Here is a 19,800-nt window from a genome sequence, read left to right on the forward strand (position 1 = left end):
AGCGACGAATCGTCGTCGCACTTATTCTCACGCTTATTTATTCACACATTTTTATAATGCGAAAGAAAAAGCACCGTTCTCGGTCTTACGAGCATTCGATCATGAATTTCCGACAAAATATTCATCGACGAGCAAGCTTGATTTATTAATGCGAATGAATATTCAAGCCTCGATGTAATTGGGTCGTTACTCGCTTCGAACGTCCCATTTTAACACGCGTCCGTATACACACATACACACACAAATATTCCGCGTCCATAAGTATCAGAGTTAAAAATCGTTCGGTGCATTCGTGTTGTGGAAGACTATCCTCGTTCTCAAGTTTTTGCTCCTCCTCGTTCGCGTTGTCAGTACGGATTGGGAGAGGGAGACAGTTGGACACAAAGTATCCGAAGAGTCGAGAATCTTTCATCGATTTATTTCGCTCCCGGACAAATTTCGAAACGTGCATAAAAAAAATCATCGTTTAGATGTTGTGCTGCGTGTCGAGAAAGGCTTCGCCGCGATCGAGTGACAAAAAATCCGACGGTCATGAAGCTCATGAAAAACCGGTATTGCGTCACGACTCGGAATCGTCGTCGGGCGTCTCATCGTCGAGTTTCGATAACAGTGACCGTTTCATTTCGTCGCTCTCTTCCGATTCGACTCCTTCCTCTTCCTCGTCCCAAAACACTTCGGGATTTTCGTCCTCTGCTTATTCTACGATCCGTAAATTCACCGATTCGAGCACCGACACATTACCCATACCTTCCGAATTTTCGTCCAATTACGACGACGCCTCTGATTTCTTGACTAACAATTCGAAAGCCATTCACACCATCGACCCAAACTCTCCGAAAAAGCAATTTCCCGAAACTCCTAAACGACTGAAAACGTTCTCTGCACCCGCGAAACACGATGACAATCTCGAACTCTCGGACACTTCTACGAAAGGTAATGGAAAAAATTGTTGAAACTTTCAACCCCTCGCTTTCTCAGAATAACCATTTCATCCAATTTTGTCCTAACAATCACTTTTTTCTTCGTCTAAATCTAACACTCCTGAAATATTTTTCACTTCACAATTTACTGGTCGGGATCCACGCAATGGGAAGTCAATATTTCGAGTCAAATGTACGAGAAAATAATTGAGGTTAGGAATCCATTTCTCCCGTAACCAAGATCGTGCGAATTATTCTCGATTAATGAAAGCGAAGATTGGATCATGGAATCCTAAATTTTTACTCAACCATCGAGAACTTCTCACTTCTCCTCTTTCGACATTTTCTCATCTGCGTAATGAAATCGATAGAACAGCAGCCGTTAAACCGCGCGAATGATATTCCATCATAATTGCTCGCTGACATAGATTTCTGAAATGAATGAGCGCCATAAAATCCTGTTATTATTCGCAGTTCCACGAAGCAGTTATAAGTGCAATTTGAGCGTGGGTTTTTTCGCTCTTCCTTCGTATCTCTTCGCACTCGCAGATACATCTCGCGAGAAACTGTTTACGCCTCCGTTGTTAATTGAACCTTGAAGCGGAGTCCCACCGCGCATGAGAAGTGCATAATAATAATAATAAAAAAAAAGTCGAAATGTTTGGCCAATTTCGATGCTTCGACGAAGAGGAAACGACAAATTTATATTTTTATTCGATGGATCATTCGACGCATAAAAAACGACGAATTCGTGTCCCAATCGAATCCCTCTCGTCGTCGTGCGTTCCTCGATACACACGGCGGCGACATTGGTCGAGAAGAATTTCCACAGATTTCGGCCGTCACACAATTATTTTGAATATTACGTCGTCGATGTAAACGCGATTTACGGTAGAGCGTAGAATTCGGCCTCGTCTCCCTCGCGGAATCCAAAAAAGGAATCCTGCTCGATTATTCTTAACGTAGGCGAAGAAAAATGCTTCGGCGAGTTGCGGGGGCGTGTTAACCTCGAGGACGTGTGCCTTGCCTGCATAATATTTACGCGCGACGTAACAAAACGGAGGAGCGAGAAAGAGAGAGGCAGAGAGCGGAGGAGAATGAGCGATGTTGTGGCCCGCGAGATCTCCAAGAGAGGAATTGCCGCAGGTGTATAAGAATGTGAGCGCAGCATCGCAATAGAGACGGGAGGCTTCGTCTCCTTCGTGTCACTTTCTCGCTCTTTCTCGCTCTTCCTCACCCGTGGCGCGACCGTCGCTCTCCACCGCTTTTCTCACACATTCTCACGCATGCGTAAGTGTTTTTTACCCATGAACACACGTGTGCAAGCTCTTGTGATCATTATTATTACCCATGAAGGCTCTCGGTCGCAGCGAGTTTGGCCCGATACGGAAAAACACCTTCGGACGGTTGAAGTCAAAGTGCCGGCAATCTCGCAGTCGATGAGCTCAAGTCGACTATTCCAGTTCGTTAAGGACGTTTTTTTATTTTTCCATCTTACCTTCAAATCGCTTCTGTGATCGTACGCTCAATTTATTCGCGTGCTTTGTTGTTCGGGCGAGTTTGTTTCGCGCACTCGTCGAACGGAGAGTTCGTTTTCGGACATTTTGAAATAACGGTCAGAGCCACTAGTGGCGAAAATTGGCAAGTCGCGATTGTCAAGCGTCGTGTTTTTCAAGGTGAAAAATGACACGATTGGAAAGTGTCGAAAGTGTTCGGTGAAGGAGTGAAGTTTAACAATAGTATTTTTTGGTGAGGTTAGAAAATACATCGCGACTTTTTAGCACGCGACAGTAGTTTTCATGTTTACGCACAATCCGAAACGGGCAACGAAAAAGTGCACGAACACCGTATTTCAGGGCGATTGAACGAGATTGAAAGTATCGAAAATGCGTGATTTTCGACCTCATGAAAAAGTAGATCGCCGGACAATCGTTGCAAAGTTTCCGCGAGTTGAAAGATCGTGACGTTTAGCCGAGGATCAATATTGCTAATTAATAACCCGAGAGATTGGCGCTGTACACGCGATTGAGTCGATTATAAAAGTAGAATGAGCGAGCGATGTCGAACGAGGTAAAAAAAAAAATAGAATCGTCGGTGTGCAGGTCAGCGCAATTAACCCTCGAGCTCTAAGTGTCGCAAATAAATTTTCTCCGTGTGTTTCGTGCGCGTGAAATAATCAGTTGTTTCGAAGTCCCCGTTGCGAGAGTGTTGCAAAGTCGATCGTGCCGTTTAGCCAGCCAACTAGTGATAAACAATAAAAATTAACTTAACTCTCGAGTCAATAATAAAAACTCTTAAAATCCGTACGTTAAATGGCAACAGATGAGCCATCGGAACTGCTCCCCTGCGCCATATGCGCTCGGACTTTCAAGCCCCAATCGCTGGAGAAGCACACGCAGATATGCGAGCGCGCCGCCATCAAGAAGAGGAAACCTTTCGATTCGGCGAAGCAGAGGATTCAGGGGACCGAGCTCGCCGAATTTCTCCCCAAGGAAACGATCAAACGAAAAGTTTATCAGACCGAGGACAAAGGCTGCGGCAACCGGGGATCGTGGAAACAGACCCATGACGAATTTTTACGAGCTATTCGAGCTGCTCGTGGAGAAACCGTGAGTTTCGAAACACTTATTTTGCCCAATTACGATGAGAATCCGTAATTAACGTTTTTTTTTTACATTCTCATTAATTTATTCAATTCCGTGCGTTAAATCACCCAATAAAAATCGTCTTCGCACCGGCAAGTTAATAAGACTCGCACCGACAACAAAAATTGGACGTTTCATCGAAATGTTCGTTGGATCAACGGCTCGTGGCAAAAAATCCAAGTTTTAGTGCTCGAAAGTTTCGCTCTTTTTGACCGACGAAGTTTTCGCGGTCGAATCGAGCGATCTTCAGTCGCGTCAGCGATTTTCCTTGAATTCGCCCACGATTCGATGACGCTGAAGTTCGCGACGTTCGAGTCCAACGAAATGATGTGAAAAAACATAATAATTCGTCAGCGAATCTCCAATATTGTTGCCTGTCGAATTTGCAATTCGTAGTTTTCCAACGTTCGCACAAATTATTCGTGAAATAAAAAATTGACCAATTCCAAATATATTTTTTTTCGTTCGACTCGAACGTTGCAAACTTCAGCGTCGTACGATTCGGCAACTAATAAGATAGAAGCTGATTAAAGGGCGCAATAATTTTTGACAGGTCGAGGGGTCCCGAGCGGCTTCGAACAACGTGACGGTCGGCGTGCCGACGCGTCCGAACGAGAAGGGGATGTGTCCGTCGTGCAACCGGCAATTCAGCATAAAGTCGTACGAGCGTCACGTCGAATGGTGCAAGGATCGCGCGACGAAGGCGCCGGTGAGCGCGGCGACGAACATCGCGAAGGAGCGTCTCGAGGCCCGGATGAAGTACCGCGCGCCCGCGCTCAAGAACCGTCGCGCGACGGTGCGCGAGAAGTATTCGCCGTCGTCGGCGACGCATTTGGGGAGCTCCACGAGCACGAGAGTCAACAATGGAAACTCCTCGAACGAGCGGCCCAAGGAGGCGGCTTCGACGGCGAACCGCGACGAGAAAATGGGCCACGAGAACCCGGCCGGAAGCTGCCGGCCTCAAAGATCTACGGCTAGCACGTGAGCGTCGCTTTTTTCGTTGTCCCCGAGTCCCCTGGCGCTCTGCCAACTCTCCCTTTTTCTTTCTTCCCGCTCCCGGCGCTTCCGGCTCGACCGCGGCGCACCGACTCCCGTCTTATTATTAGTTATGACGCTTATAACTCGGTCAAAGGCTCCTCGACGGCTCCGAATGCAACGCTTACTCTCTCCTAACGACTCGGAAAGCAGCGCGTCCCATCGGCCCCCGATTTACTCGGAGGAGCCACGGGTATTTTCGGCTCCGCTTCTTCCCAGCCGGGGCAAACGAATCTCCGGGTTTTCACTAACGAGAAACTAATCACTGTTGCAGAAGGCGCTCGGGAGCGGGCAGAGACGGGACGACCACGGGGCCGATGAAGTCGAGACTCTCCGACCGGTCGAACAGGTGATCACCGCTATTTATTCGCCCCTTTCGCCGATTTCCAATCCCCTCGCATCATTCACGCTCATTTTTGTCGCGTAACGGCCCCTGGAAATTTGCGACCAGGAATTTCCTGGCGTTGAATCAGCCTGGGAAATTCCCTCGAGGTGTCCTTTTGAGGAGAAGGAAAAAGGGGTTTGTAAAAAAAATGTTGCCTCCTTCTGATCGACCGTTATTTCGCCAACAGGAGTTTCCGCGCGGCACGGTTTTCCGCTCCTCAATGTCCTCCTCCCAATGACCAAAAGCATTCCTCACCCCTGACCGTTTTCCTTCTCCTCCACCTCCGCAGGCCTTCGGCCGAGAACGATCCCGGACCGGCCTCCGATGTCCCGACCCCCCGAGGAGCCTCTTCGCGCCCTAGCGACGCCCCGGTTCCTCGCCACTCTCGTAACTCGCCGCAGACTCATTTCTCCAGGGGCTCGAACGCGAGCGCGCGGTACTCGCGAAAAAGCCACGATCCGATGGAACTTCGGGACGAGGGCGAGGAATATAGTGACGAGAGAAAGGACGAGCGGCGAGCAAAGCTCCGGGGAAGCAACGAGACTTGGACGAGGCATCGACGCGCTCAACGGAACATCGTGCAGGCTCGAAGCCACGGGAACCCCCGCGTCAACGGGGTCGCGATCAACGACGACGTCTTAGGGATGATCGTTCAACCGTGCAATCGCAAAAAAATTCACAACGGAGAGCCGGAATTCGTGACGTGGAAAAAAATCAGCGAAGACGATTTTGGGAGGAACGATTTTCTCAAATTCCACTCCGTCACCGCTGCCAAATCTGACGACGAGCCAGCACCCTTCGAAACTCTTCGTTTTCCTCATTGGACCAGCGCAGACGAGAAACTCGATGAAACCTACTCGGTCGGAGAACCCCTGGAGGGCGATACCGAACTCGGGGAACTCCTTGACGGAAGAAAGAGCCGACCTGTGATCGAGCCTCGAGAAACTCCGCCCGGAGCGAGGTCCGAAAGCGAGAGGAAGCTTCCAAGAAGCGTGCTCGAAAACTCGGCGTTTTTAACTTGCTCGAATCTTGAACCGCTGAACTTACGCAACGTAGAAAGTGCAGACGAACCGGAAACGTCTCTCGAACGATCCTGCAGATCGGAGCAAAGTACGGTGAGAAAGTCTTCTCGGAGAAAATCGAGAAAAAGTCTCCCGGAAGTGGGAGAACGAGCTTTGGGGAAGGAACCGCCGACCAGCGACCTCGGATCGTCGAACTCCATTTCCAGGCACTCCAGCAGGGCAATTCGAATTTCGAATTCGTTGCGCGACCCTCGGTCCCCTAAAAAATCGACTGGCAAAGAGCCCTCGAGCGAGACCGACGAGAAAAATGATGGCAGTGAACCTATTGGAGTTGCGAAGACTTCCCGCTCGTCGAAAAGCACAACATCGATCAACGACAGCGTCGATGAATTATTCAAGAAAAAAGTCACTGAAGTTTATGAGCTCGTCGATGGAAATGAATTCGTTGCTCGAGAATCCTTGAACTTTCAACTTCGCGAGGAGGAAAATCCTCGAAAGCGTTATTCCGAAGATGTTTCCCCAGAACTTGATAAACCGGAGCGAAGCCCGGAGATTCCGGAACCGTCGATCGGCGACAAGTCGGCGAAAAGTGGTGAAGATTCGTCGAGGCGAGCAAGACGAACGGATTCGAAAGAATCGTTTTCCCACGACCCGTTCAGTGAGGCATCTCGAAGTGACAAAAACTTCGGAGAACCAACAGGCAACAACGTTGCAAAGAAAAATCGTCGAAGGAACGACAAAGTTGTCTCTGCCCCGGGGACTTCAAGGACCCAGAAAAATGCTCAGCCTCCAAAGCCTAACTGTGAGGATCTGTTGACGAAAAAACTGGCGCGTATGCACTCGATTGCCAAAAACCTTCATTTCCCAGTGGACGATCATTCGAAAAGAGGAAATTCAAAGAAAAAAGTTTTCCCTCGGGACTCGGAGGTCGACAGCGACAAAAAAACGTCGCTCCCGGTCGATCGGGTTACCGAAAACACGAGAACCAAAGAAAATGAGAAAATTCCCGAAGCAGCGAGTGACCGAGCTCAAAATCCGACTCGATTCTCGGAGAAGGAAAACGAGACGAAAGCAGAAACTAAAATTAACTACAGAAGATGTAAAACTTACGTGATCGACAAAAAAAGTGATCACGAAAAAAAGCATCACGCGCCACCGGGATTCCCAGACGGGAAACCCGAGCAGAAGAGACGGAAAATAGAAAATTTCGAAAGAGCAGAAGTCGAGACCGAGATGCCCCAGCCGGTTGGAACCGAAGAGGACAAAATTGAAAATGGACTCGAAAAATGTGTCAAAGAATCGGAGAACGCCACGGAAATCGAGGCTGTAAAAAGTGTCCCCGAGTGCAGCAAAAAGTACGTAAATTCTAACTTGAATAATGACAGCGACGAAACTCTCATGAGCGAGAATTGTCGCAGAGATTCGGAGCCGGGAAGCTCGACAAAGAAGCAGGAAAATTCGTCGTCTTTCGATGTCCACGAATTCTCGGATTCGTACCTTCCACGAAAGCAAATTCCACTCGAGACTTTTTTCGGCACGCAGGAGAACCGGGAAGGCGAAAATGTCCAGCGCTCCATCTCGGAATTCGAGCCAATTCCGACAGCCCCGAATCTCGAAGAATCGCGGACTAAAAACTCTGGCGAGGTCACTCTCTGGGTTATTGAAAAACAAGCGGAAGTCGAGGAATCTCCCGAAGTAACGAAAAATAACGGCGACACGAGTCCGCTCGACGCTACTTTTTCAGGCGACGAATCCCCCGAAATTCAAAACTCTCCGGAGACGTCACGAAAACACGTGAAAAATCCGCCCGAAAAAAGTCACCGAGGAAGCGTCGAAGCCCCGGAGTTCCGAGATTGTGACAAGAGGATCGAAAAGCCCAACTCGGAAAATCGGGTCCTCCCCGAAGCCGTGGAAAAATCGGAGCAGCAGAGTGCGTCTGCGACGAGGAAAAAGTTGCGTGAAAAAAAGGAAATTCTTCGTGAAGATACGAACGATTTGATCGCGTCCGTCGAGAGTGTGGATGAAGTATCGAGCAGGAGAAATTCGTTGGCGAACGTGGGGTCGCCGGAGTCGCGCTCGTTGGGCGAAATCGAGGAGGAGACGATCCAGGAGATTTTTTTCCAAAAGTTCGGAGACACGTACGAAAGCAAATTAGGAACATGCGGATTCTTGCCGGAAATTCCGGTCGATCGAATAGCCGCTAGAAACGAGAACTCGAAAAATGCTAAAAGGTTGCTGGGCTTCGACGCCGCGCCGTTCGCCTGGCAAAGGGGCACGAAAAACTCGAGCGTCCGACTCATCAGTCTCGACGCCCCGAAATATCACCGGGAAACAAAGATCCCGTGCAAGAGATTGGCGCACGTGACAAATCTCCCACCGGTCGTTCCGTTCGGCAGAGAAAAGCGAAGGTAGAGTCCAATCTCGATGTTTGGATCGAGGAAAACGGAAAGGAAACGTCGTGCGAGATGGAGCGCCTTTTCCAATCATTTTTCCCAATCCGTTTCAGCCCCCGAACCGCGAGGGCTCGACGACGAGTCAATTTTTCGACCCAACGAATTTCATTTCGCTCGCCACCATTTGAAAATTCCTTTCGTCATCGTGCCGATCGAATATTCAGTCAAATGTTCATTTTCCTAGGATCTTCGATCGAGATTTTCGAGCCGTATGGAGTAAATACGTGCGCAGGCATCCGGACTTTAATCTCGTACTAACGGGTAGAACGTAAGTCCCTTCGTGAGCGGTGGTCGGCCCGTAGAATCGAAATCATTAGTCCATTCGGTGTATTCATCATTCTCTAGAGATGCGATCATTCGTTGGCATGAATCCAAGTCGAGCAGGACGAGCAGCTCGTACTTTCAGTCCTGACATTCGACATTGATTTCTCAGTCGAGTCACACGCGCCATCGTCATCGCGAGTATTTGTCGATGTGTCAAGGCTGTTATCACAATTTCATTCGATGATCATTCCGTTTGATGTCCGATCGCAGAGTAACTGTCAAATTGAATAATTAACCCTTAAAGTACGCACTGGGTCGTTTTGACCCATACGCTTTTCTTTCGCCGTTTGTACCACGAAATACATGCTCCACTTTGAGCCAATATTTTGGCATTAAATTTTGCTTTTTCGAAAAAAAACCAATTGCAGCCATAAATTATGGATACTTGACTACAAAAAAGGTCGCTACAAAATAAATTGCATATTTACGGAGATATAACGATGCGAAAACGCCATGGGTCACACTGACCCAGTATGCACGGATAAGTTGACGGCAGAGGTATGCACTTTGAGGGTTAACTTTACAGTGCACTTGGTTTATCAGTTTTTTTAAGCGAGTCGAGCATTTTCGTATTTTCTTCATTATTTGAAAGCTTGAGGAGGGTGGATAGCGACGATACAATGTTGCCGTGCTGCTAAACCATGTTAAATACATAAAAAATTTCAAAATGATGAAGAATTTAATAAAATTTGGTGAACATATTCTTTAGTGCCAAATTTGACCATACAAATTTTTTAAGATTTTTTTTCTTTACAGTTATCGAGTAATTGATCACTAAAGTCCACGTGTATAAGAAATCTGCTTTAATGCGTAATTACTCGATGACTAAGCAGAAGAAAATTAGAAAAAATGGTGTCTTCGCACTTGATGTTGAAGAACATTATCACCAAATTTGATCAATTTCTTATAATTTTGACGAATGTAGCCACCCTCCTTAAAGTAACGGGGGAAAAAGCATTTTCGATACTTTTTCACGAAGAGCGACCACGAATCGGATTTTCACTTGGGCTTCCCTTCGACACTGGACTCGTCTTTTATGCGGGTTTCATTTTGTTCATAAATGACGAAAAAATCGAACGAACGCTGCACATTCGATGTGTAGGAGGCAGCACTTGCGAGCAACACAATTCACGTAAAAATATCGAACGAAGAAGGACGATGGTTGAGATGAATAAATGGTGATTTTTCAGTGGCAGCTGTCCAGAGTACGATCCTTTTCTGATTGCGGAGCGTCAGATGAACGAACTGTTGTCGGACACGTGTAGCGAAAAGTCGGTAACGGATTCGTCATCGAACCGTCGCAGATCGTCGCTGTCCCCCACCCTCCCAAGCTATCCTCTCACTCATTCCTCGGCGTTCGTCAAATACGGGGATTCGCCGGTGGGGAAAATGGCGAAATTGCCGGAAAAGCGGGTTTCTCTGATAGCTCCGCCGACCGAATTTGACGACTTTTCATCCGATTCGACGGAAACGAATTCGATATCGCGCGAAATAAGTAACGGATACAACACGAACTCTCGGTCTCGTGACGCTCGCCACGAGAACGAGGAGGCGCGGAGGAAAAATGGCGGACGCGATCACGTGCTCGGGAGACGAGTAATAATCGACAAATCGAAAGCACTCGGTGTAAAAGACATGTACGACGACACCGCGTCCATTCGTTCGCTCCTAGAAAACTCCTCGGGTAACGGAAAAGTACGAAAATTGTTCGAAAAAAAAACGAGTCCGAAAGTAACTCGATCGAATTCCGTGAGAACGAATTTGAGTCAGAAAACGAACGACAAAAAAATCAACAATTCCGGCCATTCGCCAAACGACAAATTGAACAATATTCAAAACCATAGAAATAACAATTATCCTAGTCTCAGCGGCAGCAATGTCAGCCTCAGTTCCATCGTTTCCAGCGATGTCGAAGTCAAAAGATCCAACTCGGCGTTCGACGAGCTCGCGAGCTCCTGCGACGACGACACTTCCCCCACTTACCCTTCTCTAACGTATTTGCTTAAAAATGATTCCCTCTCCATTGCCAGTCCCGTCCAATCCAATCGACAGCGTAACGGGCAAATCAGCGACGAGGAATTCTCATCCCCCGACAGCTTCAAGAGACACCACGAGCACAACAAACTCAGCGCTGATTCAGCCTACAGCAGGTTCGTAGAATTTGGGAATATTTTTTTCTCTATTTTTTCTACAAATATAAAAACGCGCAAATTTTCTCGTGCAGTTTGAATCGAAAATACTCGAACCACGGGCGCAGCACGAACGAAATGATCGGACGTCACGAGGAGGACTCGCCGCTGCATCGTCGGGAGGCTGAAACCGTTGGATCGATAACGAGATCAAAACTGTCCAAATTTTGTCACGAATGTGGCTCCAAGTTTCCAGATACTGCCAAGTTCTGTTGCGAGTGCGGAATCAAAAGACTGGCGCTTTGAGAAGAGGACGAACAACGGAGCCCGTGTATTGAGACAAAAAATCCACATTCGAATATCCGAACTGCCAATAAGCAAAAATACGTACCGCTGACCGTCAACGTCACTTTTTTATTTATCAATACATTCTTTGATCTCGACTCTCCAAAAAATTATAGATTTCTACGCTAAACGAAAACGAGGAAAACGAGGTGCGCTTCGGAGAACTTGATTAGCGCACCCCTTTGTTACGAAAAAGCTCGTCGAAAGTGGAGATGGAGAATGCCAAAATGAAAAGTTACGACGACGGGTCAGCACGCCCCCGGTGACAGAGTCGAGCAAAGCGAAAACGTCGAAACCGTTATCAATTTTTACAGCTACATTATTTTTATTGTAACCATGATTATGTATTACGTGTATCTTCCTTTATTTATTTACACACGCACAGGATAACACACACACATACACTTATAAATATGTTAATCGCTCGAAGCTGACAATTTCGGTTCTGGGACCTTTTCTCACTAATCCACCGTGTTAATAATTTTCTGGAAAAGTGTCACGTACACGAAAAAATGTTTTACGAACAGAATCATCGACGAAGGTTTTTATATGAATTTTTTTTACGAAATGGGATAAAGTGGGTTGAACTCGAAAAAGAAAAAAAATCAGAATGTGTAAAGGTGTCTCCATTTTTTATAATACGAGCCCGGCGGAGACGATCATGTCGTGTAAATGTGTGTGAAATAAAGAACGAGGAAAAAACGTGACACGCAAAATGTAATTTTTCTTGGAAAACTTGAAAGAAAATGAAACAAGTTGCGGGAGAAAAAACAAAGGAATCGTGTTGTTTCGAGTCACGCGAGCCGTCTAAAACTCGCGACGTTTCAGTTGTAATTCTTTTATCGCGCGCGTGACGACGGGATGTCTTTACTTAGCAAACTCGTAAATCGCTCGAGTCTCGTGCGGTTGATTGCCTGTACGGCAGATAAAGATTCGTCAGGAAGGACGATTCGGCGAAGAATCGATTCGTCATCCGTTGGGATGAGATTTAATGAATTATCATATTTGCACTCTCGAGGATTGCACGTTAACGTCAGCCCTGGTGAAAAAGCACAATGTAAATTCGACGACACCACCACTGCAGACAAAGTGAGGTTTTCGATTCTAATCGTGATTTTATTACTTTTTATCACTTTTCCAAGTCGAACCTGCGCGCGATCAACTTCGGTCACTTTTTAGTCCCGAATTCCAATTTTAAAAACACGTTTCTAGACAAAAATTATTCGTGCGATACTCGAATGAAATTTTTCCGATAACTTTCACGATTTTTGTCGAATAACGAAATACGATAATGCTAATCGGACCATCTTTGACAACACTAAAATCAAGTCGTAGCATTTTCTTTTATCGTAACGCAAATAAATCAACTTTTTCACGCAGAACTATCCGATGGTGGAACACTGTTACGACACAGTAATCGTAGGTGCGGGTGGAGCCGGCCTGAGAGCCGCGTTCGGTTTGGGAAGCAAAGGCTATCGAGTCGCAGTTATAACTAAACTATTTCCAACGAGGTCTCACACCGTCGCTGCTCAAGGTGGAATAAACGCGGCCATTTGCAACGTCGAGCCTGACAATTGGCTGTACCATATGTACGACACGGTCAAGGGTTCTGATTGGCTGGGCGATCAGGACGCCATACATTATCTCACTCGAGAAGCTCCGCAAGCCGTTTTCGAACTGGAAAACTATGGTTAAGCCCAACGCTTCGTTCGTGTCCGCGAGTAGATTTTGTGTTTAAAATATCATAAAAAAAATCTAACACATCAATATTTAAAATCTCTAAACTTTCAAGAGTCCAAGAGTTTCCACTTTCAAGAGTCACCTAACCTCACTTGGAATTTTCGAAATCGAAATTCTTCGACATAGTTTGGCCGATTAAAAAACGGCTCTGTCAGTCCCACGCGGGGCGATGGCAAAAATGGGCCGCCATTTTTATTATTTCGTTCGGACAAACGGTGTGGAAAAATTTCACTTAGAAATTTGCAGCTCTCTCGCACTCGCGCACGCTTGCGATATACCGACCGAGGCATCCTCTTAACGCGGAAATTAACGAAAAAGTGACAACGTCGCGTTCGATGAGTTGAAATTATGCCATCAGGTTGTCCATTCAGCCGTACCGAAGACGGAAAAATTTATCAGAGAGCGTTCGGAGGACAATCGTTGAAATTCGGCAAAGGTGGACAGGCTCATCGAACTTGTGCAGTTTCTGACAGAACAGGCCACGCCATACTACACACACTGTACGGCCAGAGTCTCCGCTACAACGTTCACTATTTCGTCGAATATTTCGCGCTCGATCTACTGATGGACGGGAGACGATGCAAAGGCGTAATGGCACTGGAACTCGAAACCGGACAACTGCACAAATTTCGCGCACATCACACGGTCACTCATACGAAATTAGTAACAGGCTGTGTCTACTCGTCCGGATATTTATCGAAAATGAGGCCATATTTTTTCTGTTTATACTTTCTTTGAATATAACGGTATAAAATGTACATATCCTGACGAATAGTTACAAGTGATTCGTCCGGATATGGAATACATAATGGTACAATATATCCGGACGAATAATCTTACGGTATTCATCCGGATATCTCGATTATGCTCGTTTTCGTACATATCCGAATGAATAATCATACGTAAATCTCATCCGGATATTGAATGATACATAATGGTATTGTGTCTTTCTGTGCAGAATCGTTGGGCGAGTTCGAAACGTATTTTCTTTGGAGTAAATTTGTGTCTCGTGAACGTGGGACGAAATAATTGTGTTAAAAAATTATAGCGAAATAATCGAAAATTTGATGAAGTGATGATTCATTTAAAATTTTAATAGTCATTCTCAGGGGCTCCGCCCCCCGAACCCCCCGCTGGAGGCTGCGACCCCCTTCGCCCGCGTTCAAATCGCTTACGGGTGTTTAGCATCAAACGTAGTATGGGGGTGGACGTGGCTCAAGGCAGATTTCGATAAAACGTCTTTGCGCTCAATCGTTCCCACGACAACGTACACGAAGAGACTTTTATAGCCAAAATTACTACGTTTTTATAGTAACGTTGGACCACATCGATATTATAATAATAATCGCTACAGAGTGTGTCAAATAATGCAAAAGTTTGGGGAACCATTACCACAGTTCATAGTAAATAACGCGCTGTACTATATCAAAAATGAAAACCGAGCGAATTTTGATCAAAAACATAGTAAATAATGAAATGATTTGATGAAAATTTAGGAGATAAAATAACAGTCGTTTCTCTGTGCTACACGAAAAATTGCATAGTTTCGTATTTTCCCTTTCACCGCACTGAATTTTGCTCAATAACAGCAAAATTCATGTGCCCACCAATTATATGAGGCGTTGCGAGTATAAACATGAAAATAAACCAGTGGCACGTAGTAAAATTTCAAGCATTTTGTCCAGTCCAATTAACCAATTTTTAACATTTCCCCAAAGACACGAGTGACATTCGGATACCGATACATCGTTCGATGTAAGAATGTCGCAGACCTAAATTTTGCCTCTCGTACATAGTAAAATCTGAGAGAATTGCTTTCGGCATCAAAATTACTATGCACTTTGGTGAAATGTAATAGAACGCCGATATAGAACAGCACTGCTATAAAACATAGAAAATTTTTCTAGCAAATTCATCGCGCCAAAACGTACTGCTTCCAATGAAATTGGTTGTACATATCCAGACGAATACCGTACAATTATTCGTCCAGACACACGTTATGAACAATTATGTATTCAATAATTGCACTTCATATATTCGATATCCGGACGAACTACTTACGATCATTCGTCCGGATATGTACGAAACGATAATTAGTAGATATCCGGATGAATACCGTACAATTATTCGTCCGGATATGTACTGCACACTGGTATAGTCATGTATCCGGATGAATACGCACGGTTAATTAATCCGGATATATAACGAGTAAAAGAAAGTATCTGTAACGTAGGAGTACGCGACGAATAACCGTCGCGTATTCGTCCGTACTCCGGACGAGTAGCCACTCCGAATAATTTAAGGAGGGTGGATCATGAAATAAAAATAATCAAAATTTGATAAAATTTGGTGATAACCTTCTTTGGCATCAAGTATACAAATACAATTTTTTTCAAATTTTTTTACCACGTGGTTATCGAATAATTGAGCGTTAAATCGAAGTTCTTATGCACGAGATGTATAACTGTGGATATGTTAACTCTATACTTATACACGTGAACTTTAGTGTTCAATTACTCCAGAGCTATGCGGTAGAAAAATCTAAAAAAATTTATATTGTCTTATATATCTTTAAAGAATAGATTTACCAAATTTTATTAAATTCTTGTCATTTTGAAATTCTTCATATTTTTAACATGGTTTAGCATGGCAACATTGTATCGTCGCGATCCACCCTCCTTAAGGAAGTTGAGGCTGTACAGTCATTTTTTTTACCCAAAAGTGATGACCTGTACCTTTCAAAAGTTAGGCCAGTTTACAGTTTGGCAATGTTGCATACACTTTAAAGAAAAGTTGGGGAAAAAAAGACGAAAAACTGGTGAAAGCTCAGTTGAAAACACGAACAGTGACGATCCTAGCCTCAAAAAACTGCACGGAAAACAGATTATTATTAATATAATCTCAGCAAATCTCCTAATAAATCTGAAAAAAATTGACATTATTCGGCAAGCCTTGCTCATGTTGCCCAAAAAATTTCATATTTTTAGCATCATTTTTAACGGAGATATCACTGAATGTGTCTTGACTTCCATAAGATTACATGTTATTTGGCCCAAATTGTTATTGATTTTTCTCAGCAACGACGCTCCTAAACTGTCTGAAAATTTAACTGATTTTTTTTTACACTTCACTTTATAAGATGCAATCGGTTTAAAAGCGGTGACATCATTTTCATTCTAATGCCTCAACTTCCTTAAGCCAAGTACGAAGAACGAACGTCCGGGAATAAAGTTGTCGAAATAAACGGTGGTTCAGATCTTGGCGACAGGTGGAGCTGGACGCTGTTTTTTTTCCTGCACAGGAGCGCATGTCTGCACCGGGGACGGAAACGCCATTGCATCCAGAGCTGGTTTGCCTCTCCAGGACATGGAGTTCATCCAATTCCATCCCACTGGTAAGAAGATTATCATCGCAGCCCTTTTTTTTCTATAATTCCATGATTCAATGACAGCCAAATTCTTGGCGTTTGTGTAATATTTTCTCAAAGTTTTTTTCCCACAAAATTCTACGAACCACTGAAATTCGTGAATCTTTCTATCAAACGGTAACGTCGCAGCCCCGTAAATAGTGCCGGCGATAAATATTCGCTTTCAATCACCCCAAATATTCCGCTTTTCAGGCATATATGGGAGCGGAGTCCTCGTGACCGAAGGCAGCAGGGGCGAGGGCGGGCGACTCGTGAACTCTTCGGGTGATTTTTTCATGGAAAAATACGCGCCGAACGCCAAAGATTTGGCGTCAAGGGACGTCGTTTCGCGAGCCATAACCGTCGAGATACACGAAGGAAGGTTCTCTGCTTCGCCCGATCACATATTCCAATCGTTCCACGCCCCATTTTCACCGTTATTTTTATTGCTCGACCTTTTGTTCCCCGGTTAGAGGCGTCGGCGAAAAAAAGGACCACATCCATCTCCAACTCAGTCACCTTCCCGCTGAAACGATAAGGTCAAAGTTGCCTGGAATTTCGCACTTGGCTTGGGTCTTCGCCGGCGTCGATTGCGAGAAAGAACCGATCCCGGTCATCCCTACTGTTCATTACAATATGGGCGGAGTACCGACGACCTGGCGAGGACAAGTTGGTCCATTTTCGAATACTCGTTCTCCATTCTCCACTCTTTAGCGCTAATGCTCCCGGTCTGTCTTTTCGGACGGGGCGAAAGTTCGAAAAATTATAAAAAGTCCTTTTCTTCTGCTCTTCCCCCTCCAAATTTCACTCGATCCTCCGGAAGGTTCTTACCCGCGAAGACGAAGAAGATATTCCCGTTCAGGGCCTCTGGGCTGCCGGGGAAACGGCCTGCGCTTCCGTTCACGGAGCGAACCGACTCGGCGCCAACGGTTTACTCGAAATCATGGTCTTCGGACGCGCGGTCGCGGAAAACATCGGAGAATTGATGCAGCCCGGTGACCGCCACGAAGATTTGCCAGCGGTACTTTCTCGATTTTAAGGAGGGTGGCTACATTCGTCAAAATGATAACGAAACTTATCAAATTTGGTGATAATGTTCTTCAACATCGAGTGCGAAGACACAATTTATTTCAAAATTTTCTTCTGCTTAGTCATCGAGTAATTACGCATTAAAGCAGATTTCTTATGCCCGGAATCCCAAATTTGGCACTAAAGAATACATTCACCAAATTTTATTAAATTCTTCATCATTTTGAAATTTTTAACGTATTTAACATGGTTTAGCGTGGCAACATTGTATCGTCGCTAGCCACCCTCCTTAACCGAATTTTTGTAATCTGACTGGAGATCCCCTGAAAATTGACTTTTTCGAATTCGCAAAATACTCGATTTCTTGAGTGATTTTCATTTTGAGAGAAAAAAAAAAAAAAAATTGTATTAGCAAATGAAATTTTGACGTTTTATGCAATTTCGAATTGTATTTTCACTTGGTAAAACTGAAAACGCGAAAAAAGTTTGATGGACTAGAATGATTTGAGTGAAGAAGTGTTTCTCATCTGTCAAGGACATCGAGGAACAAACGATTCGTCGTTTCCACGCGACTCGCTACGCGAAAGGATGCGTAACTGTCCCCGAGCTGCGGGAGGCGATGCAACGCACCATGCAAACTTACTGTGGAGTGTTTCGCACTTGTTCGATTTTACAACGCGGATGTCGAGAAATAACGCGACTCTACACGTGCGAGCTGCCCAATATTTGCGTTAGTTTCTCCACCGTGAAAATTCGGTAGTTTTCAATTCGAATAAATGCTCGAAGCGTTAAAATTTTCTGAACAGGTTCGAGATGAAACGCTGATTTGGAACACGGAGCTCATCGAAGCGCTGGAACTTCAAAATCTCATGTTGTCTTGCATGCACACTGTTTACGCGGCCGAAAACCGAAAAGAATCGCGCGGAGCTCATGCCAGAGACGATTTCCCGGTGAGAGTAACGTTTTTCACGGTTCGTTGCTTCCGGAAGCGACTTTGTTGTATTTTCTATAAAACTTGAGCGGATGCCGAAACTACAGTAAAACCCGAATTCCGTAAAAAATTTCCACCGCAGAATCGTATCGACGAGTACGACTACAAATTGCCGCTACAGGGCCAAACGAAACTTGGGTTGAGTGATCACTGGCGCAAACACACGCTCACATGGGCGACCGAAAATGGCGAAGTACATAGAATTTCAAACTGTTTTCACAAAAACTCCGTTATTCACGATGAAAAATTTCTAAAATGGTTGATGTTTCCTCAACGCAGATTTGCATCTCGTATCGTCCGGTTATTGACACAACACTTGACGATTCCGAAGCTCAACACGTGCCGCCAGCGATTCGCGTCTACTGACCTGCGCTAACCGACTTTCCTTTGTCTACTGAGCATAAGCCTCTCCCCCCCTTCACAGTCCGTAATCCCGAAGAGTTTCTCGACGACCGTGTCTCCGACCTTTCGAGCGCACAAAGGCAAAAAAACTTCGAGAATCACGGCCCGGTTCTCAATACATTATGTATTTGTAGCAGTGTCTTCAATGACCTGTCGTCTCGACTATCTAAACGGTCAATTGAGCTAATCGAATATAACCGATCGGACTCGAACTGTACACCGCTTATTGCATTCATTAAAAATAATACTTTGCGACCTACGCTATCGTTTTCACGGTTCATACTTCACAATTGTTTGAGCGGTTGGAGGCAGTTCTTTAATCAAGAGCCGTCTTCCCTCTTGCTCAAGAGTCGACATAACCAAACAAAAAAATCGATTAACTGTATTCATGGCGTAGATAAAAAATGGTGATTTTTGAGAAAGTTTGTTGGAACTTATTTATTTGAATTGATATTCAAAGTACTCTCCAACGATTTTTTATTACAAAAGAAATAAAGTCGAGAAATCTGTTTACGGAATCTATAGCGAGGAAGAGTTATTGGAAAAGAAACTTTAGATGTAAAAGAATTTGTGAACGAGGACTTATCTTGGCGTAGTAAAAAAATGTTGACAAAACGAAATTCTCAAGCCCGCAATCGCAGCTCGACCAATGGAAAACTTGCAAACGAGTAGCCGCGAGCCCCGAACAAGTGTTTTCATTATAGGTACACAAGATTAATTAAAAAACGCGGATGGTCGTATGAATTCCAGTTTAGCAGGTGAACTTTAATTTAATGTCTTTTTTCGCGAGACCACGTGAGCTCACACACTACGAATCGGTTGATAACCACTGGTCTCGTTTTAATCTCTCGCTCGCGCGTATATGAGGATTCGGTTCGCGTCGAAAAAAAATATTCACAATTGACGAACTGCTGAGATTTTTACATGTACGACATACTCCCGCAACGAATTATCTAACAATGAATTCATTACGA

The 19,800-nt window shown here is 45.0% G+C and overlaps 2 protein-coding genes across 2 annotated transcripts; both read left to right on the forward strand.

Annotated features, from left to right (window-relative positions):
* Positions 1 to 451: 451 nt before the first annotated feature.
* On the forward strand, positions 452 to 11,974 carry LOC122410818 (uncharacterized). The gene is made up of 8 exons (XM_043419258.1): positions 452 to 933; positions 3,243 to 3,529; positions 4,119 to 4,546; positions 4,875 to 4,949; positions 5,146 to 8,415; positions 8,645 to 8,728; positions 9,975 to 10,934; positions 11,009 to 11,974. Exons 1-8 carry the CDS (start codon positions 471 to 473, stop codon positions 11,217 to 11,219), a joined length of 5,778 nt encoding a protein of 1,925 aa, XP_043275193.1. The 5' UTR covers positions 452 to 470; the 3' UTR covers positions 11,220 to 11,974.
* A 132-nt stretch (positions 11,975 to 12,106) lies between these two features.
* LOC122411224 (succinate dehydrogenase [ubiquinone] flavoprotein subunit, mitochondrial-like) lies at positions 12,107 to 19,731 on the forward strand. The gene is made up of 11 exons (XM_043419865.1): positions 12,107 to 12,347; positions 12,639 to 12,948; positions 13,357 to 13,643; positions 16,254 to 16,392; positions 16,618 to 16,786; positions 16,878 to 17,073; positions 17,228 to 17,425; positions 17,969 to 18,163; positions 18,240 to 18,383; positions 18,507 to 18,617; positions 18,704 to 19,731. Exons 1-11 carry the CDS (start codon positions 12,120 to 12,122, stop codon positions 18,788 to 18,790), a joined length of 2,064 nt encoding a protein of 687 aa, XP_043275800.1. The 5' UTR covers positions 12,107 to 12,119; the 3' UTR covers positions 18,791 to 19,731.
* Positions 19,732 to 19,800: the final 69 nt, after the last annotated feature.

Source organism: Venturia canescens, chromosome 5, assembly GCF_019457755.1.
Source record: "Venturia canescens isolate UGA chromosome 5, ASM1945775v1, whole genome shotgun sequence".
NCBI classification, from domain to species: Eukaryota; Metazoa; Arthropoda; class Insecta; order Hymenoptera; family Ichneumonidae; genus Venturia; species Venturia canescens.